Consider the following 27592-nt stretch of genomic DNA (forward strand, 5'->3'; position numbering starts at 1 on the left):
GGGGAAAAAGGACAGGGCCTTTCAGGTTGATGGTGGATATTATCAGTGGGGAAATATCTAATGATTTTGTTGGAAAATGGACCTATTCCATCTGTGCCTACAAAAAGGAACCCCCTGTAGCATCTCAGTACAATTTTTTTTGTTGTTGTTTTTTCTAATTTGGTTAGCAAAAGTTTAACTTGAAGGTGCTTCATAGCTATGGAATTTTCTAATATTTCAAATAGCAACTATGCAATTTTAGTAGAGATTTATTTTGCACAAGTTCTAACTGATTTTTTTATTATTATTGACAGTCACATGAAGATTTAAGGCATAATTTGTTAACCAGTGGTTAAATATGACACTGATAACAAGCACCTTGCGAGTACACCCAGTAGCAACTTCATTGTGTTACAGCAAGAGTAACATTAACCTTGCATTTGATTTTGGTATCAATTATTATTCAGAATAACACTGTCTTAAATGACCCATTCCTAGTGAATTATAACAAAATAAGTCTGTACTTGACCTGTTTCTCTACTTTGACTATGTTGTTTGGCCACACACATGTTAAATGTACTACAGTACAGAAAATAAATGACCATAGTCTCCAGTCTGGAACAGAGTGAAGCTATTAAGTATTTCATCAGGAAGTCACAAACCACAGCAGTAATGTCCTTTCTATTTGGGAATCCACCATTACTGCAGTCCTTACTAAGTATTTACCCCAAGCTTGTAATGTGCCATGTAAAGTTTCCCAAGAACCTTGCTATCACTGAACATGAATGAGGAGGAAACCACTTCAAGGGTGACAAGGAGTAGGAGCCAAGTGTTTTTCCGATGAGACTTCCTCTTTATACTATTGAGATCTGCCCATCATGCAAAAAGAGTTGTCCAGACTATTGTTTGAAATCTTTATTTTTCTGTAGCCTTCACCTTGTTTAAAATATAAAATGTACTTAGACTGATCAAATTTTCTTTTAAAGTGTGTTTGGATTTACTTAAAAGGTGAAGCAGCTAGGTATTGTTCACACGAACATACCAAGGGAAATTCATCTCCAAAGACAGGATTTGGAATGAAAAGAGAGAAGATTGAGAAAGCAGATGGTATTTATACTGCCTTTATTATTTTTTAAATTTTCCTTGCAAAGTAAGATATACAGACAGGAAGAGTTTCCGTCTGATCATTCACTCCCCAAGTGGCTGCAACTGCTGGAGTTGTGACCATCCAAAGCCAGGAACCAGGATCTTCTTTCCTGGTCTTCCACATTTTTGCAGGGTCTCAAGGCTTTGGGCCATCTTTGACTGCATTCCTAGGCCATAAGCAGGGAGCTGGATGGGAACCAGCGTCCAAATGGGATCCCACCCAGCACATGCGAAGCGAGGGCTTTAGCTTCTAGGCTGTTGTGCCATGCCCTTATACTGCATTTACATCCTCAGCATTAACGTTAAAACAGAAAATCTCAAGTCCGTGGCAGCAATCCAGAGCCAAACTATTGTCCATTGATTAGTATGAATCATTTTCTCTTTGGTGCCTGTACATTTTGTGCCTTATGTAGCAACAAATCTGCAGTCAATGTTTCGTTAGCGCTAGACTGAGGTCCCTACCACGATGTTTCTTATGTTGTTCATTTCTTTCTAGACAGAGCTTTTTGTACATGCCTTCAAGGATCAACTGGTCAGAAGCGCTCTTCTAGCACTTTACACTGCAAGACCAGGGGGAATTCTGAAGAAGACACCCTCTCCTAAGGGAAGTAAAGAGGAGAGCAGCCCCCGAGAGCAGCCCCCGCCAGTGAAAAGGCAGGACTCCATACCACATCATTCAGACTACGATGAAGAAGAGTGGGTAAGTCTGTTGTACATCTCTTGCCTCTCAATGGCTAGCCCTCTCAAGGAACAGTGAAAGGAAATGGGTACCTTTGTCAATCCCCGCACTCGCACCCATGCCTCCCCTCAAAAATCATGTTAGAAACCAATCGTAATGCAATGCATATGAGAGGAAAATAGTTCCCATTTTTCTTTAGACAAAATTTATGTTTGGAAGTTGTATAAATGATCTTCCTTATTAGATACTAAAATATAGTTGCTATCCAATAAATCATGTATAATCAAGACTGTATACTCAAAGCAAAGATGTTATAAAAATGAAATTCTATTTTCCCTTATTTAATTCCTTCTCTGTTTCCTGGTATATAAAATATTAACATTTTTTTCCTCTGGAAAAGCATCAAAATTCTCCATATGACCACAACTTGAATGCAGCTTGAATGAAGTATTTTTTTTTTATTGTTGTAATACAGCATATTAGCTCTGGCCATATTTTTCATGAAATATTCACTTTTAAATATCAGTTGGCATGGACATTTCTTAAATCACCCCAGGTCACAAATGAACAGAAAATGTTGCTCTAAGATCAGTAAAATTGACAAATCAATGTCTGCATTTAAACATCAGAAAAGAATAGCAAAGAAGGAAAAATCAACAAACAAAAGAAGCAAAAGTGGATGGAGGAATCCTTGCGGTGCAGAATAGAATAAAGGAACATACACTTGCAGCAGCCAGGGCAATGTCATGATGACATCAGCACGTTGTATGCAAGAGCCTTCAGGTGAGCTGCACCTGTGCCCATGCGTGTGCGCACACATATGCACACCCCCTTCCCTATCATCTGCTTAACCAAACAAAATCAAATGAAGCAAAGCAGATGTCACTTAGTAGTGCTAGATTAAAAGGTTTCAGTTAACAATTATCTTTCATGCTATCTTGGAATTTAAGAATGTTTGAGGAGTAAATATATTGAAGACCAGTGTGCTCCGGGATATTGCCATTTGAGACGCTGTAAGGCAATGCCTACTCTTTCTTTGGGTAAAATTTTCATTACAGAAAAGACAGAGCAGGGCTCCATGAGGTAAATGCTGAATAAGTGTTTGTTGTTGCTGATTAAGATTGAATTTTTCCCACTGAAGCATTTTCAAAAGAGCAAATCTAATATTTTTTCCTTTTTACCTCACCTTCTTCTTCAATTTATTCACAGCTCCAAGGCACTTGTACCTCTTAACCTCTCTGAACTTCATTTTTCCCAAATGTAAAATGAAAATAACAGCATCTTTTCAGCTTAACTCTTTGAGTGGCTAAAAGATATATGATTTAGCTATGTGAGGATACAATAAATGCACTCTGCTAGTGTTGTTATTTGTGTAGTTTTTCTTTTCCTCTAAGGAATGTAAATTATCTTTTTATTAAGAGAATCAGTACTACCTCTTGATATAAATGGAGAGAATTGATACAAAATGAAAACTGTGGATTTCAATAATTTGGATAGAAGCAGAAAAGTTAGGTTTCATTCATTAATTAGTACCTGCTTGTATTGTTGGAGAGTCTGTAAAATATGAACATATGGATATCCTACAGTGATAATTTTTGACAGATAATGGCCACGTTTATATTTAATCAAGTGGGAATTTTAGACTAGTCTTTGCTTTTTTCCCCATTTTTACTGTGTATTCAAAGATTTGTCCAACTATGACCTCTTCATTGTGTTCAAAATTTCTTCCCTCTTTGCCTTCTGCTTTGTTTTATTGACAAAAATTTTTGAGATGGTCGATCTAATAAGTGACCCAAATGAGATGGTGATTCATGACTTCTTAGAGCTCATAAAAATATGTAGATAAAAATATGTGAAAAAACAGTTGCAAAGATGAGAAATTGTAGTTGATGGAAGTTAACTTCTGCTTGTCTGATCATGACTTAAACATTGAAATGTCTTATAGCCAATGAAGCAGGAAGTGAGAAACATCATCAGCTGAGAAATTCTAAGGAAGACAATTCACTTCGATGGGTATTACTGTGTACCTGTTCTCCATGATTCACTCTCGCCAAGGGGCCTTCACAGCATGCTCAGGGCTATAGAAACACAGCTTTCATGCAAAATAAAAAATGTATAGGTAAAGAAATGTGTGCATATATTTTCATCAATGAACTGTGCAGTGGAGACTTGCATACTGAAAAGTAAAGATACATTGCAGGCTGCATCTCTATTCCTTGATAAAAGGAAGACTCTGAATGAATCACTTAAATATAACTTGACACTATTATGTTGAATATTTTACCTTTGCTTATGCCTACAATGTCATGATACACTTAAGTAGCAGAATGTTAAACTTGTAACTGTTACTAAAGGACTATACTACTGTGATAATATGGGAGAAATGGAAGAAGCAGGGAATGGTGAGGGAGGAGGGGGGAGGCAGGAAGGAATCCTTATACCCACAAATTGGACCATAAAAAATAATAACAGTAAAACAAACAAACAAAAAAAAAAACAAAAACCCACATGGGGATTGCAGTGGAGGCTTGGAGGCAAGGTGAGATTTCCAGAAGTAATTTGTAAATAAGCGAAAGTTAGCCATTCATGAAAGAAGATGATGAGACCTTTTAGAAAAGATATGGAATCTGACATCCAGAAGAAGATAATTAGTGTGTGTTGAGATAATTTTTCATTACTTACTTATTTTGTTTTAAAATTGGTGAAATTTGAGGATATATCCCAAAGATCACTTCTGAGATATAAGTTATATCTGATAGAGCAAATTCCTTGTAGAAGAAGAAAGAACCTTGATTCTAGTGTGCAAGAGAAAGGATGAGTCTTAACAGCAATGCTGTCTTCTTCAGAAACTGCATGGACGTTGTGAAGTTGCTTTTTACGTTGGTGAGGTGTGTGGGCTGAATGGCTGCTTCTATTCCCCCCACTAAAGTAGCATCATCTTTGGAGAGAAGCGTGCACAGAAGATAGGTAGAGAATTGTGCTGGTTTCACACTGATGTCAAAACAGGAAGAATTAAGTTCCTTGGGAAGGGCCAGCAGAGGAAGTGTCAGTCAGCATCATGCCTTCTCAGTTTGGATGATTTCCTTGGAAATTCTGACACTAGTTGTGAAGGCGTGACTTCTCACATTGCTTTGGCTTCTTTCAATGGCAGGAAGAACAGGATAATAATGAAGGTCTACAGTTACTTTCATATCTATTCTTTTTTTATTTCTTTTTTTTAAGATTTATTTTTGTTGGAAAATCAGATATACAGAGAGAAGGAGAGACAAAGAGGAATATTTTTCCATCTGCTGATTCACTCCCCAAGTGGCTGCAATGGCCAGAAATGAACAAATCTGAAGCCAGGAGCTCCGTTCCAATCTCCTCCACAGGCACAGGGTCCCAAGGTTTGGGGCCATCCTCAACTGCTTTCCCAGGCCACAAGCAGGGAGCTGGATGGGAAGTGGGGCTGCTGGGACATGAACAAGCGCCCATATGGGATCTCAGGGAATTTAGCTACTAGGCTACAACACTGGGCCGCCATTCAGATCTTTTCATAAGATCATCAGAAACTCATTTTTCCCCCCCACAAAGTGTGTAAGTGCTTTGTCTAAATTTATCACAATTGCAAAGAAAATCCCACCCAACAAGGTCACTTCTCTACTCCCCTAAGTTCACTTTTTCTGAAAATAATAACCACTTGAATATTTTTACAGCATTTTGTTGATTTTCCTCTTTTCATTTCATTTTTAAACTTTGTGTTAGAGAACAGATTTCAAGTATTTCTTAGAAATGATACTAAGAAAGTAAATACATTTCACCCCTGCTCTTTTTCTCTCCCTCAGTATCTCTCCATTCAGTTATTTTTTCCCATTAACTTTTGCAAAATATAACTTTGATTCTCTCTATAACTCCAGGCATTATGCTCTTAGCAATGATATTTTGGAAAAATAATTCTTCAGCAAGATAAAGAAATCTCTTATGAAAGAGATGGAAAATAATTTTACCAGTCTCCTATTTAATGTTATTTTCAAAGCTTTACCCAGCTTTAGCAAATTGAGTAAATCTAAAGAAAATGTTGTTAATTGAAAATGCCTTTGGAAGCTGTGCTATTAAATGAATTGGAAACATATCTGTGTGCTCCTTTACTTAATTAGTTTTTAGAAAAATTTCAGTAGTCATCACAAATCTAGTCAACTTCTAGAAGTAATTCAATGCTTTAAATTAAAGTAATGGGTTTTCTGTGATACATGTTACTTAATTTGACTTAGATTTTCCTATAAGATTGCAGTGTCTCCATGTTAAAAAAATATTTGTGTTACTTCTGTTTGAGAGTGTAACAATTATCTAACTGCAACAATTGCTTTGAACTTCTTGTGATGAATATCAGCAAATGAATACATGTTGTTACATTATTCTTAAATCCTATGCTACTGAGATTTCTAACACTCTTTCTTCATTGTTCAGAAAAGAGAATTTCTCTGAAATCTAAGTCAGTTTGAGGCTGTTCTTTACCTTTTCAGACTATTTTGTTGACAAAAATGGGTGGTTTATAATTTCATAATAATTATACAGTCAATATGTTAGGAGTTGGAAGTGAAATGAGTGCTTTCAAAAAATGTTATTTGTTTGAATTTTACTTAAATGAACAAATGATTTAGAAGTTTGTTTTCCTAAAAAGTTAGGAAACAACTAAATCGCAAAGGAGTATTTGAGGTTTATGACAATCTGTGCCGTGAAATAGAAAACTATAGCTTTGTATTTCAGCTAGTAAAGATGGCATACTGCTTTTTTTCCCTCCTCACCCCTGAAGCAGATGTTTCCAGCAGCTGGGGTTCCAGGATTAGTTTGCCTAAGATACGAAAGCATGTCATCTAACCAAACTATTAAGTTGACCCAGTTTTGTGGCTTTCAGTAATTATACTATTTCTCTACAAAACTGGGATTTAATTTCAACATTATTACACTGATGGGTTCATGGCTAAATCTGTCTACCCTTATTCAAATAAATTGTTCAAAAGCAAATTTAGACTCCTTTATATTCTCATCCATTCCAACGAAGTATGGAATTAGAAAAACTATTCCTGTTATTTAGTCTTAGTGAAAATCCATTTGATTTCAGCTGTATTTCTGTTTTATTCAAACTGTATTTCTACATGCCATTATATATTTCTACATGCAAAATTTCATCATCCAAGTTAATTATCTTCTTAGAAGCAAATGTAAGTTTTTTTTGCATTTTTAAACTTTTATAAATTACAGTTCCATAGGCTCTGAATGAATACAGTTTTCATGTAGAGGAACTGCATAAGGAGACAGCATGCCAAGAAGTGAAGCTAACTTGCAGGATTCTTTTCTATTTCTGAGTAAAAGATAAATTCCCAGTGAAACTGTTAAATATATATTGACAATTGAAGTAAACAAACACTTTCAATTTAATCTCCTTTTTTAAGGTTAGAAGCTACCTGTAATTTCTTATCAGGGTCAATATTTTTACATCTCAGTAACATGATATATGGTATGCATTTTTTCCATTGTCTAAGCACTTATAAATAATGGTACTAGCCGTATTTATGTGTGATATCCTGTTTATGAAGTCATATAACCTAAAATTTTGGAGTTTTTAAAAATAACTCAATACTACCAAGGGTTGTCATTTGAAACACGATTTACATAAACCACTTTAATTAAGATGTTCCTTGCCAATTCTGTATAATCCAGTTTGTCCTGTGTTTTCCTTTTTTTATGCCCAGAGAAAACAGGAATACTTTGACGTAACAGGAGCATTGATAGGGCTTTTTGTATCATAGTCTTTCAAAGCAGTAAGCAGTACTCTAGCAAACCACTGCTAACTTTTGAGGACAAGGCACATTAGGCAGGCATATCTCCACAGCTATTTTGTTGTGATTCATGTTTTCAACTTATACTACAGGCTGTTATGTCCATCTCAGATATCACTTTTAAAGGGAAAAAAAAAAGGAAAAGAAAAAGAAAAAAAAACCTAGGTCATGCATACTGGAAAGGTACTTATGCAAACTGATATTCCAAACAGATTTTGTTCAGTTCTCTATCAGAACTCACTTATATGAAATATTGCCCTGATATTACTGAGAAGGAAGTAAAGCATTCTGTTTATTTAGATGTAATTCTTTCAGACTGATTTATTAAATGATTTCAAAGCAGTAACTTACTCAGTTATGTAATATATGTACTGAAGTATGGCCATTTATTTCCAAAATTTTTGATAACTGCAAAAGCAAAGTTATTGGAATGGGTAGGTTTTTTTCCATGAACTTATCAAAGAATTCACATGTCATACATTTGTATAGTTAAGCATTGTCCCTGCATTCCAGGAGCATAAAATCCGTTGAATGCTGAATTTTAATCAATTGTAAATGTCTATTTCTTCCATGTTTTTGTGAACTTTGTAAATCCCTTAAGGAAAAGTTAGTATCTTTCTTACTCATTGTTTCATCCATACACACAAAAGGTACGCAGTATACATTTTATAGAATAAATTAATGTATCTGAATTTGACTTCAAATAGCTAGTTTTGCAATGCAATTTTAAAATACATGATATTTGAATTTTATATATTTCTGTTTATAATACTTCTGTTAGTCTAGAATTCTCTTGTGGATTTTGTTTCTCCAAGTGAAAAGTACCCAGTTCAATCCCTTTCTCCTTAATTCTTTTTTCTCAGTGCCTTAATCAATTTTTAGATGACCATTCTATCCTTCTTCACAATATATCCCTGTTTCCTGGAGCCATCATCAGTTGTTCGGTGATTATACAATAATTTATCTTCAGAATATCTCCAAGCATAGAACCGATAATATTCTGGATGGATTCAGAATATCAGAGATGACCGCAGCTAAGCACATGATCAGTTAAGGCTTCCTGAAACCCGGTGGCGATTTTAACTTGATTATTTCTTTGCCAACTAAAATAGAACTAGTTATATGGAAATCATTTCTATAAATGTTTCCCAGCTAATATAAATTAGGATCAACTATTTTTCCCTACCCACATTTTTCTTTCTTTCATTCCTGAGACACACATGGTAAAGTGGTTTGGTATTGTTAATCTTACAATGAGGAAGGCACCTTCATAAGATTTCACTCTTCCCAGGATAGACAAAGATAGAATTATGCCAGTTGTTCCCAATGTGGCTGCTTAATGTGTGCTGTCATTTGTATTTTCAGTAGTTGGGAAACCTTGCTGAACTTCTCCAGCCATTTCACTCAACAGAAATGAGTTAATAGTGTAGTTCTAGACTTGATTTTTCTTTTTTTTTTTTCAAAGAATTATTTTTATTTTTATTTTTATTGGAAAGTCAGATATACAGAGAGGAGGAGAGGCAGAGAAGAAGATCTTCTGTCTGATGATTCACTCCCCAAGTGGCTGCAACGGCTGAAACTGTGCCAATCTGAAGCCAGGAGCCTGGAGCCTCTTCCTGTTCTCTGACACTGGTGCAGGGTCCCAAGTCTTTGGGCCATCCTCAACTGCTTTCCCAGGCTACAGGCAGGGAGCTGGATGGGAAATGGGGCTGCTTGGACATTAATTTGCACCCATATGGGACTCTGGCATGTGCAAGGCAGGGACTTTAGCCATTAGGCCACCACCCTGGGCCCCAGAACTGATCTTAACAAACGGAATGTGAGGCAGTCAGTACTAGAGAAACAGAGGCCAACTTCCTGAGTTCTTTTGTATGACAAGGGATTAAATTTCAGAATAATACAAGTAGAGCGTTTTGGGTGGAATGTGGTTGCTGGGAAGAGAAAATCAGGAGTTTTTATATAAGTAGTGAAGTAAAGTTAAATGAATTCATTGGAAGCTAGTGTTGTGTAATCTTATTTAATCCTGATGGATGTTACAAATCTGGATTTATTTAGTAGACATATGTTTGTATATTTAGATGTTTTCAAGTCTTAGATAGCTTGTGCACTACATGTGACAACTTGAACATCTTCAGTTCATTTTATCTAGCAGTCTGTGTAAAATGAGGATTTGAAAAGAAGTATTAGCAATTTCTTTAGGAACCAAGTTTGCAGTGTTATAGAACTTGGACAGGCTAGAGCAAAATGATGTGAGTAAACTCAAAAATGAACTGTAGTTTCCTAGCAAAAATAGATTTGGTTTGGCTCAATCACCAATGCTTTCTAATCCAGGTCTTCAGGAATTGATCACGACAAGTAGAGAATAATTTATGGCGCTGTTTGGATCTCCTTATCTGCTCTGCTGTGATGTTGACTTTCTTACTGTTCAAAAATTGGCCTTACAAAAATTGAATGCTAAGCATTACTGCACATTTTTTATTAGTTAGCTGCTGATTCAGAGCAGTCAGAATTTTTCATGATGAGACCAAGTGCATAAATGTACAGCATGCCGAGTAAGCATTTGTGCCCTCTAGCCTCATGGCTTTTCTGCCAGCTCCACTGTCTTCTTGGCTGCTCATTATTGTATCCATCACATTTTTGCAACTGTGACACAAAGCTTGACCTACATGTTATCCTAAGTCCCATCCAGAAATAAATAAAAACCGGTATCAGCATCTGGCTCAAAATGAAATATAATACTACTGCTAGTTCCCTATGGACTTTCTCCTCTAAGAAGTGGGGTTGTTACAAGGGCTTCCATAATATTAAGGACACCAGTTAGGCCTCATTCACCAAGGGTTAGGTTTTAACTCATCAATTTTATATCACATCATTTGTGTGGAGGATATCTTGTAAGATAACAGTTGCTAGGTCTGAAGATAAGGCTTTCTGTGTGCTTTTCTGATAGTTAGTAAATTGTTTTAACCCTCCGGTATGACAGGGACACTAATATGATCTGAAATGTAGTCTGAAGGAAGGGTGAGGAAGGGCTGGGATTTTGTGTGCTGCAGCCACAGCTTCATGCTTTAGTTGTCTTCTCATGAACTAGACTTCCAGTTTCCTTGAAGCAGCCTGAAGCCAATTATGTGATTTTTTTAAAAAGATTTATTTATTTTTATTGGAAAGACAATTTACAGAGAGAAGGAGTGACAGGAAGATCTTCCATCCATTTGATCACTCACCAAGAGGACACAATGCCCAGCGCTGAGTTAATTTGAAGCCAGGAGCACCTTGTGGGTCTCCCTTGCATGTGCAGGATCCCAACGCATTAGGCCATACTCTGCCGTTCTCCATGGCCACAGGCAGTGGAGCAGCTGGGATAAGAACTGGTACCCATGTGGGTTGCCAGCACTTCCAGGTAGAGGATTAGCCAGTTGCAACAATGTGCCAGCAGACCTCATCATGTGATTCCAGTAGAGAAGGTAGAGGAGTAGGTCTGACATATGAGCAATCTATGCAAAAAAGAATTTCCCCTATGACTGTCAGAGTTAGTAAAGATCATCAGAATGACAATTGCTGTTTTATGTGCACATTTTCTTTTGTTTTTAAAGATTTATTTTTATAATTATTGGAAAGGCGGATATACAGAGAAGAGAGACAGAGAGGAAGATCTTCCGTCCAATGATTCACTCCCCAAGTGAGCGCAATGGCCGATACTATGCCAATCCGAAGCCAGGAGCCTCTTCCGGGTCTCCCACGCAGGTGCAGGGTCCCAAAGCTTTGGGCCGTCCTCGACTGCTTTCCCGGGCCACAGGCAGGGAGCTGGAAGGGAAGCAGGGCTGCCGGGATAGAACTGGCGCCAAAATGGGATCCTGGGCGTGCAAGGCGAGGACCTTAACCACTGTGCCACTGTGCACTGGGCCCTATGTGCACATTTTCAAACATAATAATATGAAGTTTTTCAGTTAGGTGTGAACTCCAATATTGAGCTTTCCTCCTCAAAATCTGGACTACTTACTCTTAAAATCTTAGTTGCAAAATAATTTAGTAATTTGTAACAGTCCCTTAGTAGTTGAATTATCTATCATCTTTTGTGGAAGTCCACATTTTGCCTTATATTCTAGTTATATGGATGGATCCTTAATCCTGTCTGTACTAAAGTAGGTCTCTTACGCCTTCTAACCCATCCTGTTTGACAGTTAACCAAGTGACTGCTCCTTCCTCAAATGTAACATTCCCGATCACAGAAGTCTCTAGTAGGATGCTTGGTCTTTATGTAGAGTCATCTGGTTGATCATGATTTTCCATAGAATTCATTTTTAAATAACTGAAATTCAACCGTACTTCGGTGAGATGGGGAACATGTCTACCTTACCCATCCTGTCTTCATATTCCTGACTAGAGTTTGGTATTGTCTATTACATTTCTATGCACAATTATAGTTCAAGAACCAAGTTTTTCAAGTCATACATAGAAAGGAGTTTCCTGTGTTTGCCGTTTCAATAATCAATACTGCTTTCTGTCTTGCCAGAATTCTCCTTATCTCTAAATTTGAATAAAAAATATTAATAATATTTTAAGGTAAAGGTGATGATGAATATATGAATGTAATTGCCAGCTCTAGTTTCTCTTTGGATGGGAATCATTCCACTTTCTATTACTTCCATGTTTTCTTCTCTCTTTCACTTATTTTTCTTCCTTTATTTCAACAAAATTGAAGACCAGACGCTATGCTCAATGTTGAAGACATGGCTCCCACAACTTGCAATGGACTAATAGTGATAAGGGTACAAATCAATAATTTAATCTACTCTGAAGAAGCAGTAAAAGGGTTTAAGTTCTCTAACCCCTGACCCTCCTAAACCTTCTTAAAAACACAATAGGGCCTAATGTGATTACTTACTTGGCCAATCTTGTCCTTGCAAATGTCAGGATCCCATATGTGTACCAGTTTACATCCCGGTCCTTTTACTTCCTGTGTGGCCTGAGAAAGCAATAGAGGATGGCCCAAATCCCTGGGACCCTGCACCCTCGTGGGAAATCAGACAAAGCTCTTGGCTTCTAGTTTTGGATCAGCTCAGCTCTGGTTTGCAGTCATTTGGGGAATGAAACAATGCATGGAAGATCTTTCTCTCTGTTTCTCCTTCTCTCTATATATCTATGTTTCCAATAAAAATAAAATAAACATTTTTAAAATCTAAAAAAAATCACTGATTTTCATCACAGTCTGCTGTTAAATTTGCCTTCAAGAAAATGATTATGTGCAAAGTGACTATTGGCATTGATTAAGAGACTGTTTAGTTTAGTCTTTTTTTTTTTTTGTAATAAGCATTCTTCCACAGTTTGAATACTATGGACATTAATCATTAAATTTTTTTCTATTATGTATCACAGAACACTTTAAAGTTATTGTTCTTGGTGAACAATCATGATTAAAGATGCTCTAAGGCCAAAAGACACCTCCCCATTGCCCACAAAAACTTTTCTACATAACTAATAAGGAATTAATATCCAGAATCTGTAAAGTGTTCAAGACACTCAACAATGTAAAAAAAAAATCTAGTTTAAAAATGGGAAAAGTAAAAGAACAGGAATTTTTCAAAAGGTGAAATTCAGATGGCCAGAAGGCATATGGAAAAAAAAATGCTCAGTTGACTAGCAATTTGTGAAATCCAAATAAAAACCATGAGGAGGCTTTAACCATGCTCCAGTTAGAATGACTATCATACAGAATTCAGAAAAAAAAAATAGAAAACAATAAACACTGCAAAGGATGTGGGAAAAAAAGATCCTTACCACACTTTGGGTGGGACTGTAAGCTAGTAAGATTGTGATAGAGGACAGTATGACGATTCCTCAGAAATCCAAAAATAGATCTTCTGTGTGACCCAGGCATCTCACTCCCTGGAACTTATTACAATGAAATAAAACCAGCATATGAGATAGCTCTCTGTACTCCCATATGTATAGCACCTCAGTTCATAATTGCTAAGATATGATATTAGCACTATGTCCATCAAATAATGACTGAATAAAGAAAATGTCATGTGGTATGGATTGCTACTCAGCCATAAAACAAATGAAGTCAGGACATTTAGAACAAAATGGATTCAGGTAGAAATCATTATACTTAGTGAAAAAAGCCAGTGTGAAAAAGACAAATATCATGTTTCTCCTGATCTTTGGTGACTAGTACAAGGAATATAAAAAAAATTATGATTTGTATGAGCAAAATTGTCTTTTTGAGGTTTGCAGCCTTTCTTCAATACTGTTGAGGAACAGTGATTTTTATTTATCTATCTTTTTAGAAATTTATTTATTTTGTGATATAATTCTGTAGGCTCGCAGATTTCCCCTTCTACCTCCCCAATTTTCCTACCTCCACTGATTTCCCCTTGTTTATTACAATGAAATAGTCCTTCAACAACTGTGAGAAGTCCAATTCTGTTCTATAAGTAAATCCTGAAATTGTAGGTGTAGACAATGGCAGAAAGTCCAGCATGCTAATATCGAGATATATTTAATAGTTTCATTGGAACTGTGATTTTTTTAGATGCTCTTATTTAATTCCTTACCCAAGAACATGTTAAGGCTGTGATTGTGAAATGACCTGATTGTATGGTTTGTGGAGAACAATGGCAGGAGAGTGGGTGGTGGGAAATATGTTTATGCTCCTAAATCTGTATTGTGAAATGCATGAAATTTGTTCACCCCATAGAAATACAATAATTCCTAAAAATATGTTTCCATCAGCAGAATCCAATAACAATAGGTATCCACAAAGGAAGAGCAACATATTTATGTGAATATGAGATTGTCTCTTAAATAGCTTCTTATTCAGGTTTTTCAGAACTGGTTCTGTGAAGAATTGAGCTTTTCCTTTACTATTTTCTTTAAGAAAGGCAACCCTGATACCACTAGATCTGTCATATGATTGTTAAGTTCCTTTCCACTTGAGCAAAAGGAAGAGTTGAAAGCTTATTTCTAAGCAAAGGCCATCTGGGAAATTCAGAGGATTCTGCACACACTTTTATCCTCAATGCCAAAATATGTTCTGAATATTAGCTAGATGGTTGCCTCCTGCTTCAATTTAGTTACCTAACGAAGCAATTCGTAGTCGTGGATAAATATGTTCAGAACCAAGGACCAATTTTTGTGTTGTTGTGGTTGGAAATGCAAACTTCTCACCACCACATCCCAATATTAGTGATGTGAAGACCTCCAGGTTATCTTTTCTTTGCTCTGGAATAGGTGATCCTCGTTAGAACTCATGGCTTCATGGTTCATGGCTTCAATCTGTCTCTACTTCAGCCCCCGCCCCAAAATAGCAGGAACAGGATAATCTATAGATGTGACTCATGTCTTATCTAGTAAAGGCAAGTGCTCCCAGTTCTTTAGGGAAAAAATTACTATCAGCAGGATAAAGATTGTTGTGATTATTTGTGATTAATAGTATCGTTCACACACACAATTATGGGGGAAGGGAAAACGAGCTTGATTCATTCGTGTAGCCAGTACGAATTGGATATGATTTTGCCGGATATTCTAATTTCCCCAAGTGCTTTCATGGAAAGCAGAATATTTGGCTCCCACGGCAGTGTGTGATGGGTAGATAAGGCAAGAATTTTCATCAAAAATGGTAGATGACAGTGTGGTGTTCCCCAAGCATGAGGTGATTCTTCACAGAGTTTCATAGATAACATTGCTTAAGTGCCTTGCAAATGACCTTTTCTGACTTTGAATGGGGTCTGGAAAACCTTGTTACACTCTCTACTAAACTATGTATGTCCATGGTCCAAACATTTATTTTCTATGGTTATATTACTCAACTAACAGTCTTTTAAAACTATCACAAAATAATTTAAACTGTTGTTTCATCTCTATAGATTTATTCTTTGCTAAACTCGTCTATATATGTATAAAGAAACAGAATCAATTTAGGCAGTTTTTTTAAATGTGTGGAAAATATGCCCACCAGCATGGAAGTAATTTAGTTGAACGTTATGTTTGCACTAAATGCTACGCCAGTTACCTGAAATAGCTCCATTGCTGGATAAATAACTACTGAATGATAGCTTTATGGTGCTGCACAGGGAAAGCACCTGAATCTATTTATTCCTTGCGCTCACACAGAATGGGATTGGAGGGGGATCCTTGTCTTGATGTAGTTGATGTGGGAAGCAGAGCATGAAGGCTTCCAAGGATGGCAGGCTTCTGTATTAAAACTGTTACATTTATACCCAAAATATTAATGGAATGAATCAAAGAATTTGGTTTTATATAATGTCTTAAACAATAATTGGCCCTGATCAGACTGAGAATGTTAATGACAATGAAGCACCATAGTGGTATGTTCTTCCTCCTAGGACGTGAATCATTCAAAGTGATTTATCATGTAACAGTACCATGTCATTCTAAATACAGGTTTGAAGACTTACTGTGTTCAGAGGTTCCAGAGTAATTTATCAAGGTTTCAACTTGATTCCCTCCTCTGTGGTGTTTCTGATTACATTAGTGGAATTCAGCAATCTGCATTTTGATTCTCTAGGCTATTCTGTTGCAGGTGGTCTAAGTTTCAGCACTTCAGTATTTCTGGAAAGTATGGCAATCGAATATAGTTTGGAAAAGAGAATTATGATTTCTAGGAACTGGGAATAGAACCTAGATATAATAGGTGTGGAGTTTTATCTGGGCAGAACTAAAGGTCCTGAGGTTATGTGTTAGCAGTACCTGAATGGACTTAAGCTAATGTGCTATAAACATTAAAAAATGCTATGCTAGGGCCCAGTGCAGTAGCCTAGTGCCTAAAGTCCTCGCCTTGCATGTGCCAGGATCCCATATAGGTGCCAGTTTTAATCCCGGCAGCACTGCTTCCCATCTAGTTCCCCGCTTATGGCCTGGGAAAGCAGTGGAGGATGGCCCTAGGCTTGGGACCCTAAACCTGCATGGGAGAACTGGAAGAGGCTTCTGGCTCGTGGCTTCAGATCAATGCAGCTTTGGCCATTGAGGCCACTTGGAGAGTGAATCATCAGACAGATGATCTTCCTCTCTGTCTCCCTTCCTAAAAGCTTGGTTCGATATCCCATTCTTACTAAATGCTATTAAAGAAACAAGATCTCCAATTTCAAAGCATCATAATTGTGGGCTGTAATAATACTTCATGATTTATGTGTAATAGAACTAAAACATTAGACTAAGTTTAAAAATCTCTAAAATTTTGAATTTGCTTTGCTAAGGAGAAAGCAGGTATCTTGTATCTGCGAGTTGATGAAATTCATGCTAGTGATCTAATCACTTAATTTTCATTCTGATGGTTGTTCCTCCAGAACAGATTTGTGTGATTTTGTCTTGCTTACTTTTGCAGTGGAAAACTGTGTAGTGATACTCATGCTCTTTTCAGGATAGGGTGTGGGCCAGTGTGGGGAAGAGCCTGAACTGCGTAATAGCGATGGTGGATAAATTGATCGAAAGAGACGATGGTGGTGAAGGCAGTGCTGACAGCAACAAAGATGGAGAGAAGGATCCTTCACTAGTGGATTCCATCATGCCTCATCCAAGGGGTAAGAAATCATTTTTCCCAACCACTGACTGAGTAAATAAAATGAGAAAGCCATGATAAAATGAGATAGAAGAAGAGAGTCAATAGTGCCTTTGATGGGAGTGCTGATAGCATGCTTTCCCACTGCCCTGGCGTAGATGATGGAAGGCTGTTTATCAAATTGCAGCTCAGTTGTGTTTCAGAGCCACTTGTAAGGCTCATCATTTTATTTTTTTTTTCTTACCTAAAAATCTTAGGGTAAAAAACATTATATTCTTCTAAAGGCTGTGACATGGCTTAATCTACTTTCACACATTCTTCCAAAATTTTATTAGGAAGACAAAGAAACATCTGATCTGTTAATTCTGAGAAACTTAGATATCAGAACACAGTCTTACATAACTACTAAATGGAATGCAATATGGTAGAATGTTTTCTGCCTGATTCCGGAAAATATTTTTTGAATTATTCCAAAAGCATTTAAGCATCTTGAATTCTGAGGAGTATGTTTTCCGAAAATATAGATAAGGTATTTTGCGGAATAAGGTACAGAAAGTTATACATGTGTGTGTCTATAGATAAACACTGATAAATAAAAGAGGTGATTTTAATGCTTCTTGGAAAACATGATGCCATTTTTAACTATAGTTATTTATATGAATTTGATTGTTGATCCCCTGTATAGGCACATTTTAGTGGATTATGTTGAGACAACATAAAAACAACCATCTACATTTCTTCATAATTGCAGAAACTTAAGACTTGCCTAGACCTCTTTTTCTTTGCTAAGAATTTAAACATGTTCAGAAAGAATAAAAGGTATTTCAGTATATTCTTTTTCCGAAGTATGTATTTTTATGAAATTGATTTAATGTTTTCCAATTTGCCTGATTTTTCATCACTCGTAATTACATCAGTTTAATCATGTAAAATATCAGTCTTTCTTCTCTTGATTTTTAGTAGAGTCCTTTAGAAGTCATATTTGTGAAATATGACGTTAAACGTTTTTCTTAATAGACAATCTCTCTTCCATTGTGCATTCACATAGGATAAAAGTTCAGATATATTTTTATGGTAACAGGTGGATCTATGAAGCTTTTCTTTCTGGTAATATTACTTATATTCGATAATTATGGTATAGGTCCATATATCTATGTATATCAAAAGGAAAGCCTGTCATAGTTATGTTATGAAGAAATAACATGCTTCATTTGTCCTTTATTGAGAATTTATTGACATCAGCTGTGAGGCAGATATTAATCTGTAGATTATCTATCGAAGGATCTGGACATATTATTTGGATTATGGATACTCAATTTTTGCTACATTTTTAAAATTAAAACACATGTTTATTTTGGTGGCAAAAGTTGAAATGTATTCATAGTCAAATCTCAGTATTGACAATGTTATGCTCTCAAAATTGAATTCCAAAATTGAATTACATATTTTTTTTAAATCAAGGGAGTTCTGAGTCAGAATATTGTCTTTCTCCAACTTTAAAATCATTTATGAGGTTGCACTAAATCCCTTAAGTAAATAAAATTTTATTCATACCCATGGTATAACCTAAAGAGCAAATCTTTTGGGATTCAAATATTCCTTCTTACCATTCTAACTCAGGAAATGTAATATTAAAAGTGGGTCATTATCATTACATATTCTTTTTATATGAAATTTATTTATTATTTATGATACAGTTCCATAGGCTCTGAGATTTCCCTTAATTTCTCTTACACCCTTACAATAGTATAGTCCTTCATAATCAGTCATAGGTTCATCATTCAGCTATTTTAGAGTATCCTTGTAGGTAGGGAAAACGACAGAGTATAGCATCTTAGTGTCAGGATGTATTTAATAGTTTCATTGAGAATCCATCTTTGATTTGGAAGTAAAGATGCCTGCTGCATTGCATCTTCACATCTGGTTGTGCTAGTTTCTATTACACAGTTGCTATTCATCCCCTTAAATGAAAATCCAGAAAACAAAGTAAAAAACAGAAGGAAAAAGAGAAAATTAATAAGACATAAAGTTAAGTAGCATGCTTCTGAATGATCAATGTGTCACTGAAGAAATAAAAATGAAAATCAAAAAACATCTTGGCTGCTGTGTGACCTATACGTCAGTGAGGAAATTAATAAGATAAAAAATGTTTTGAATGAATTAAAATAAAACAAAATGATTGTATATTCTAATGTACACTGGGTTGAAAGAAGGTATTCTTATTTGAAATATGAACCTGAAATTAAAGCATGTCTTTTTTATGTCAAGATCTTGGGAATTTTTTTTCTGTGAAAAAAATGTGCAACAATATACATAGGATTTTGAAATGTCTGGTTAAAAGTATACTTTTTCAAAAAGTATGTGAACATTTATGGAAAGCTCTTAAACATGAAATTCAGGAGAAATATTAGCAACCAGAGAACACATATGTCACCTGGCTACATCCTGTGTGGATATGGCAATAGAACTTGGACTTTTCATTTCTCAGGCTGGAGATAGCTGTGGATGAAATTCATGGCCCTGGAAGTCAGAAGTTCATTTTATCCATGACTTGCTGGCTGAAGGACTACAGCTCATTGCTTAGCATTCCTTGACCTCAGCTTCTTACTTGTAAAATGTAAATAATAAAAAACTCTGTCTCATGAGGCAGTAGTGAAAGTTTAATATAAGGTCTGCCAGCTCTGCTCAGACCAGGGATGGTCTCCCAATGAAACTGTTGAATTTATCTGGACAATAAGATGCTGGACTCTCTGCATGGTCCATGCCCGCAATGAAGGAATCATGACTGGATATGAACTATACTACTATAACAATATGGAGGAATTCAATATGGGGGGAGGGCTTTTTGGAAGGGTTAGGGGAATCCCAGAGCCTATGAAACTGTGTCATAAAACAAAATATATATATAATTAAATATATATACATATATAGTATATATGTGTGTGTATATATGTATATGTATGTACTATATATATGTAATACACACACACACACATATACAGTACAGGTTCTCAGGCTTGGTCACATATTTGAATCACTTCGGAATCTGCCATAAAGTGGCCCCAATAAAGTGGTAGCATAATATTTGCTCTTCAGTAAGAGTATGATTCATGTTGGCAGTTATTTTTGTTGTATGTGAGGTATTACGCAGCAAAGGTGTTTCCATTTGACTGCATTTTAAATTCCATGGGTAACATTGATCCACCAAGCCCTATTTGAGGCACCATAAAGTGTTTGATATGCCCTAGGAAACTTAGATTTTTTTTGCATCCTTAGATGACTGTGATGTGAAGCCAAGGTAAAGAATGGAATTGCTGTGCTACTTGCTGAATAAGAAATAGAATACATGTCTTTTCCTTAATGTACACAGAATCAAACAAAACATACCTGCAGATGGTCCGCAGACTGTAACTTAAATGGTTAGCCATGTACAGGGTCAGTGTTTCTCATGTTATGAATGCAGATCACATCTCTTAATAGCACCACATGATTACCATTGAAACAAATAGAACAGTCAATATCATCACTGCATTCTTTTGTTTGTTTCTCTGTTTCTTTTGTTTGCTTGAAACCTACCAGTGTCCATTATACTGTTTTTATATTAGATAATACATATTTTTTAATCAAAGCAGTTGCACTCTGCTCTGGAACAATAGGACTTAATTCTTCTTTAATGTTTTGGCCCTGTTTCCTCATCATCTCTATCCCTCCTTAACCCTGGTAACCACCATTTTAAGTTCAGATCTACTATCTAAATATGAGGGATAATGTATGATATTTATGTTTCTGTGTCTGACTAATGTCAGTTAACAGAGCAAACCCAGTCCTATCCACTTGGTTGTAAATGTCAAGATTTCATTTTGTGTTATGAATAAGACTCCATTGTACATAGTATAAAATATTTTCCTTAACCATATATCCAGCATCAACGTGTATTGGCTGTTATGAATAATGCTGCAATGAACGCAGAAGGGTGGATAGCCATACTATTTTCCATAATGATTGTCCTAATTAGCATCCCCACCAACATGCCAGAAGGTTTCTTTGCCTTTGCATTTTTATCAGCAATGTTATTTTGTCTTCTGGTGATGGCCATTCTAAGTGAAGTGTGACTATACTTCATGGTGGCTTTAATCTGCACTCACTGATGACTAGTGGTGCTGAATGCTTATTCATATATTTGTTGATTTTTTTATGTTTATTATTTGCTGTTTGTTCAGCTCCTCTGCTCATTTCCTAAATGGATGTTTTTGTTATTTTTTTGTTGAGTTTTCTAGATTCCTGATATATTCTGCACATTAATCATGTGCCTGAAGATTCATTTACATATGTTTTCAGCACTTATTTTAGTCCTCTTAATTTTGTCTGATATTATCGTATTTGTCTTGTTTTGATTTTCTTGCCTCTGCTTTTCATATATTAAAAACAAAGCCAATCTATAGCATTGTATTGGTGTGCTTACCTTTAAAGTGTTTTAAGTTCTTTCACAGTTTTATCTGTTTCATTTAGGTCTTTGATCCATTATGAGTGATTATTTGTGTGAGGTGAGAGGTAGGAGTTAAAGTTTAAATCTACATATTTGTATGCATTTGAGAAAACTACCTGTTTTCCAGTGTGTATTTTTAGTGCTTGTTGAATTTGAACTGCCTGTGGGTTCATGAAGTAATTCCAGCTTCTGTATTCTGTTCCGTTGTTCTGTATGTCTGTTTTTATGCAGCACTATGAGATTTTCATTACAGTAGCTTTGCAGCATATCTTGATATCAGACATTGTTGATCCTTAGTTTTGTGTTTTTGTTTAGGGTCTTTTGACTGTTTGGTATTTGTCTGCATGTGTATGTGCTTCCATATAAATTCTAGGATTGTTTTATAGAATTCTATGAAGAGTGTTATTGATATTTTGGAGGGGGTATTGCACTGAATCTGTAGATTTCTTTGATATTTTATATATCAATTTTCCAAATATATGAACATGGACACCTTCAATTATTTTAGCTTTTTTTCTTTTATTTGCTAAGTGTTTTTGCAATTATCCTTGCTGAAATCTTTCACATATTTGGGTAAATTGAATTCAATTTATTTGATTAACTTTCATAGCTATTGTGGTTGAAATTGCTTTTATAAATTTTTATCTCAGGAAAGCTCATTATTGGTTTCTATAAAGGATGTTTATTTGTGTGCATTTTGCATTTTGAAAATTTATTGAAATTATCAGTTATATTCTTCCAGTGGATTGTTCAGGTTTCTCTGTATATAGAAATATGTTATCTATCAACATATAATTTGACTTCCTTTGTTCCAACTTGTATATCTTTAATCCTGTCACCTAATTGTGCTAGCTAAAACTTTTAGTGCTATCTCAAATAAGAATGAGAATGTTCATTCATATGCCTTACCTGAGGAGAAATAGATGGAATTTCTTCATACATTATGATGTTGCTCAAGTTTTTGTCAAATATAACCTTTATTATGTGAAAGTATGTTCCTTTATAAATGTAATGTTTCCAAGACTTTATTTTGAAAGGAGGATCAATTTTGTCCAGGACTTTCTCTGGCATTTTTATGCAGAAAATTACCAATTGACCTGTCATATGAGCCCCAGGCCATATGACAATCTAAAGTGTGTTTGCAAGTCAAACATAAAACATTATAAATAAGTCATACCACATATATGTTTGTCTTTTTATTGTAAAATGTTTTAAATATTACATAAGCATGTAAGAATTTCAGTGAGAAAACATAGATTACACAATTTTAGCATGTTACCATATTCATTCACATATAATTACTACACAAATTTTGTTTGTTTAAAAGCAAAGGTAGATATAATAATATAGCATAATTTCAAATTCATGATAAAGACCCTAAAATTAGAAAAATATATTATTAAATAAAGGATATAATTCAGGGGAACTTTTTAAAAAATATCAATCAAATAATATTTTACTCATACATTTTTTACTAGATGCATAGATAGACTTCCACATAAGGACAGATGGGGAAAATATATGGTATTTGGCCTTCTGTGCCTGACTTATTTAATGTTTTCAATTTCCATTCATTTTGTTGCAAGTGTCAGGATTCCTTTCTTTTTTATGACTGGACAATATCTTATCAGATATATGTACCACATTTGCATTATGATGGGTATCTAGGTTTAATTCAGAATTTTACTATGTGTATACAGCTGAATAAACATAAGAGTGCATGCATCTCTCATGTGCTGTCTTTATTTTTTTAACCTTTGAACATGTTTTCGGAAGTGGGATATCTGAGTCCTTTTGTGGACCTTCTCTTATTTTTCTTTTCATTGTATTCAGAAGACCAAAGACATAAACAGAGGCAGATAAAGATGTTCTATTCATTGATTCACTCCTGCAACAGTAAACAAGGAAGCAGGCCAAAAGTAGAAGCCAGGAACTCAGTCCAAGCCTTCCATGTGGCAGACAGGGTCCCAAGCGCTTGAGTTATCTTTTGATGCCTCCCAGGATACATGTTAGCAAGATTTGGATTCGAAGCAGAGAAAGTAAAACTTGAATCTGGCACTGTAGTGCTCAAATGAACATAAGACTACAACAAAAGTCCACTGCTGCTTTTATTGTATGGGGACTCTCCATACTCTTTTTATAATGGCCACACTGATTTTGCTCTATTTTATTATAAGTGTAATATTCATGGGGCCCGGTGCGGTGGTGCAGTGGTTAAGGTCCTCGCCTTGCACACCCGGGGTCCCATATGGGTGCCGGTTCTATCCCGGCAGCCCTGCTTCCCTTCCAGCTCCCTGCCTGTGGCCTGGGAAAGCAGTCAGGGATGGCCCAAAGCTTTGGGACCCTGCACCTGCGTGGGAGACCCGGAAGAGGCTCCTGGCTTCGGATTGGCATAGCATCGGCCCGTTGCGCTCACTTGGGGAGTGAATCATCGGACGGAAGATCTTCCTCTCTGTCTCTCCTCTCTGTATATCCGCCTTTCCAATATTCAAAGAACTGCAGCACTTGGGGTAGTGGTTAAGATGCCACTTTAGATGCCCACATCCTATATCATAGTTCCTAGGTTCAAGTCCTGGATCAAGCTGCCCAACAATGGAAACATGTGGAGTAACCATGTGTATAATTAGTCCCTTAATTCACCGTCTCTTTATTTTATTCTCTCTCCCTCTCTGCCTCTCCAGTAAGTTTGTGCATTTTGATGAGATAATACTAGTATATGGGCAGATGAAGGATAGCACATATAAATTACTTTATCTCTGTGTTAACATAGATCCTGGCATTTAAGGGTATTTAGTATTTGTTAAAATCTAATTGAAAGTGTGTTTATCTGTGCTGTTTTCTTCTTAAAATACTCATGAGGTAATGGATGAAGAACATAGTTGAACAGACTGTGTACTTTAATTTCTGGTTCAGTGTCAAAGCATGGAAACTGCCCCCAAACTCTTAACCTACCTTCATGATCTCCAGGAGAAAAGTGTCTGCAATCTAACTCTGCGAAAAAAAAAAAATACTTTTTTTTTTTGCCATTACCCTTTTAACAAGATGACAATATGTTAAAATTTATCAGATATGCATTTGTGGTACTTGCAATAACCTCATGAAAATTAACCCTATAAACATAATGTCTGAAAGACTTATTGGGCAGTCATATGTGAAAACTAAGAATTTGTTATTTTTTGCTTGAATTGTTATTTTTATTTCTCAAAAACACAGAAATATTCACACCCATAAAGAGAAACTGTGGTGCATGGCAGAAAAGGGAAGTGATAGTTCCCATTGGGGGAACTGTGGGACAGATGGTTATCCAGATAAAACCCTGAGAAATCCAACATTTATGATATGTTTGATTATTTGCCTGCTTACTCAATATTTGCAAATTAAATTTATTTATGTTTTTGTAATTAATTTATTGCTAATCTTTACATAGTTGATTAGGACACAAGGGGTCAAGGGCTATGGGAAAATGGGTAAGACCATGTACATTGGATATGCTCTCCACTGCTCCATCTGAGCCTCTGCGGAGGCCCAACTCTGACACATGTGCTCCAAGGTCAGGCCGTGGAACCTGCAGTTATCTTCATGGGGTTCTGAGATCGGCAGCTCAGTTGGAGCATCCCCAAAGAAACTTTGTCTGAGGTGATCCCAGAACTGAATGTTGGATGTGCATCCTAATGCAGAGTCCGACACAGTCTGTCGCCCCAGTCAGCTTGTTGCATAGTGGTTGCAATTGCTGGGTCAGTTCTGTTTCCAGCCCCGTCTTTCACACAAACCAATGGGTGTTGCAGTCCAACCTGATTCTGCCCAGCACACACTCGACCCTCACACAAACCAGTGGGAGCTGCAGCCTGGTCAGAGCAACCTGCAATAACCTCCACCATGCCCCGTGCCCTCGCCCTCATTCCCATGCTTGCCAGTATATATGGCAGACTGGTCCAGTCTGTCCCACATACCATTCAGCTCTCATATATGTCAATGGACATTGAAGCCTAGTTCAATCCAACCAGCCCCACTATCCAGCCCACACACACACTGGCGGGTGCCTTTCTGTCCAGCCACCCTATCCCAGTCCTCATTTTCATGCTCTCCAATGGGAGTGATAACGCAAGAGGGGTTGCCCACTATTTCCTTCTGGGCCACTTCCACTCCTGGAACATGCACTCTCCAGGTGGTTATGCAGTTTTACCTGACAGAATTAGTCCCCAGGGCCAGCATCTGCCAGCTGATGCTGCAGCAAAACCCAAGCAACCCTCACCCACTCTGATTTATGCTTGCAGCAGTAGGAACAGTCAGCCCAGTCTGGCTTTTTCCTGATCTAGCTCACATGAAGCCCACAGGTGTTGTAGCCCTGCCTGGTCTGGTCTGCTCCCATCCCAACTCATGCTCTCTAGTGGGAGTGGCTGTCCAGCAGGGGAGCCCTCCACATTCCCCCTATGGGCTTTGCCTACTGCCTCCATGGTTCCTACGTCTGCTGGTTGGGTGCTATGGCCCAGTCTGGCATGGCATGGCTTGCCTTGGTATTTGCCAGTGGGTACTGTAACCTGGCCTGGCCCGTCCCACCCCCAGTTTCAGCTGACACTGCTGAGGGTTACAGCCTAGCCCAGCCTAGCAGGCACCCAATTCCATCTGTAATGCATACTGATATGTGTTGGGACCAAACCTGGCTAGACCCATGCTCTGCTCTGGTACTCAAATTTGCCAGTGGGTGAAGTGAACTTCCTGGTCTGGCCCCTGACAGATGTATACTGGTGGGTACCTTTCCCTGACATGGTCTGGGCTGCTCCCTATCATGGTTCTTGCGTTTACCTGCTGGGTCTGTGTCCTGACCCCAAGTTTCTCCATCAGAACCTCTCCCAGTGCTAGATCTTGCACATACTGGTGGGTCCATGAGCCAGCCCTACTTAGTCCATCTCCTGTCCTGGCAGGAACAGTGGCCTTTCCTGACTGACCTTCAACCCATTCTGATTCTTACTGTTGGATGTTTCAGCCCAGCCAAGGCTCATCCATACCCAGACACAGCTCATACATGGCTCAGTAGGGGCAGAAACCTAGCCTAGTCTGTCCTACATCTATCCTGGTCCTCCAGAGCACCAGATGGTGCTGAAGTCTAACCCAACTCCATGCACCCAGTCCCAGTCCACACTTGTGCCAAGGGAGACTGCAGCCATATCCAGACCAGAACACAGCCCCCACTCTGGCCCCCACACTCACCAGTGGGAACCCCAACCCAGCCAGGGTGTCCTCTTAGCTCCCCAACCAGGTCTGTTCCCAGCCACAGATCTTCCCTCACCTGTCTTGGCCTTTGACTTAGATGCTGTGGCCTAGCATCCCTGGCTCATGCAAACCAGTAGATGTAAGAGCCTAGCTCAGCATGACCTGTGCTCCAGCCTGATTTCTGTTCTTGCTTGTGAGCTAAGGTTTGCTCAGCCCTGCCTGGTCCGCCCCCTTCCATAACCAATCCACACATTAGCCAACAGTTGGAGCTACTTTGCCCAGCTTGCCCAACCCCCAGGCCTGGACCATGTGATAATCAGTGAGAGTTGTGGCTAATTAGAGCAATTTTCCGAGTTCCCGCAGTTGATCCACTCCCAGACCCAGATCTCATGTATGCCACTGTGTGTTAGGTCTGTGCCCAACATAGTCTGCCCTTTCATTTTGGCCTTATGTGAGTTGGTGAATGTTTCAGCCCAGGCCACCCCACACCCTCTTTTAGGATGCACATTTAGGTGCTGCTGCCTTGATCTGCCCAGACTTTTGTCGGTTTCTTTACCCGTAAGTGATGGCAGGTTCTATGGTCATACCTAGCTCAGCCCATCACCACCCCAATTACTAGCGGGACTAGTATTTCCACAGGGTTTGACCAACACACACTCCAAAAGAATCCATCGCCCCGACATGTTTCTCTCACATACTGGTTAGTGTCATGGCCCTGCCTAATGTGATCCATCCATTGATCCCACATCAGTCAG

The 27592-nt window shown here is 37.4% G+C and overlaps 1 protein-coding gene across 5 annotated transcripts in view; it reads left to right on the top strand.

Annotated features, from left to right (window-relative positions):
- Positions 1-27592, top strand: part of LOC121166309 (inositol polyphosphate 4-phosphatase type II-like) — a 329961-nt gene that overhangs the window by 257331 nt on the left and 45038 nt on the right. For all 5 annotated transcript variants that reach the window (XM_040995445.1, XM_040995448.1, XM_040995446.1 and 2 more), the window contains 2 exons: positions 1622-1825; positions 17003-17162. In XM_040995445.1, coding sequence (XP_040851379.1) covers positions 1622-1825; positions 17003-17162 — 364 coding nt within the window. The remainder of the gene's footprint in view (positions 1-1621; positions 1826-17002; positions 17163-27592) is intronic.

This window comes from Ochotona curzoniae, unplaced genomic scaffold (genome assembly GCF_017591425.1).
Source record: "Ochotona curzoniae isolate NIBS_2020 unplaced genomic scaffold, NIBS_Ocur_1.0 patch120, whole genome shotgun sequence".
NCBI classification, from domain to species: domain Eukaryota; kingdom Metazoa; phylum Chordata; class Mammalia; order Lagomorpha; family Ochotonidae; genus Ochotona; species Ochotona curzoniae.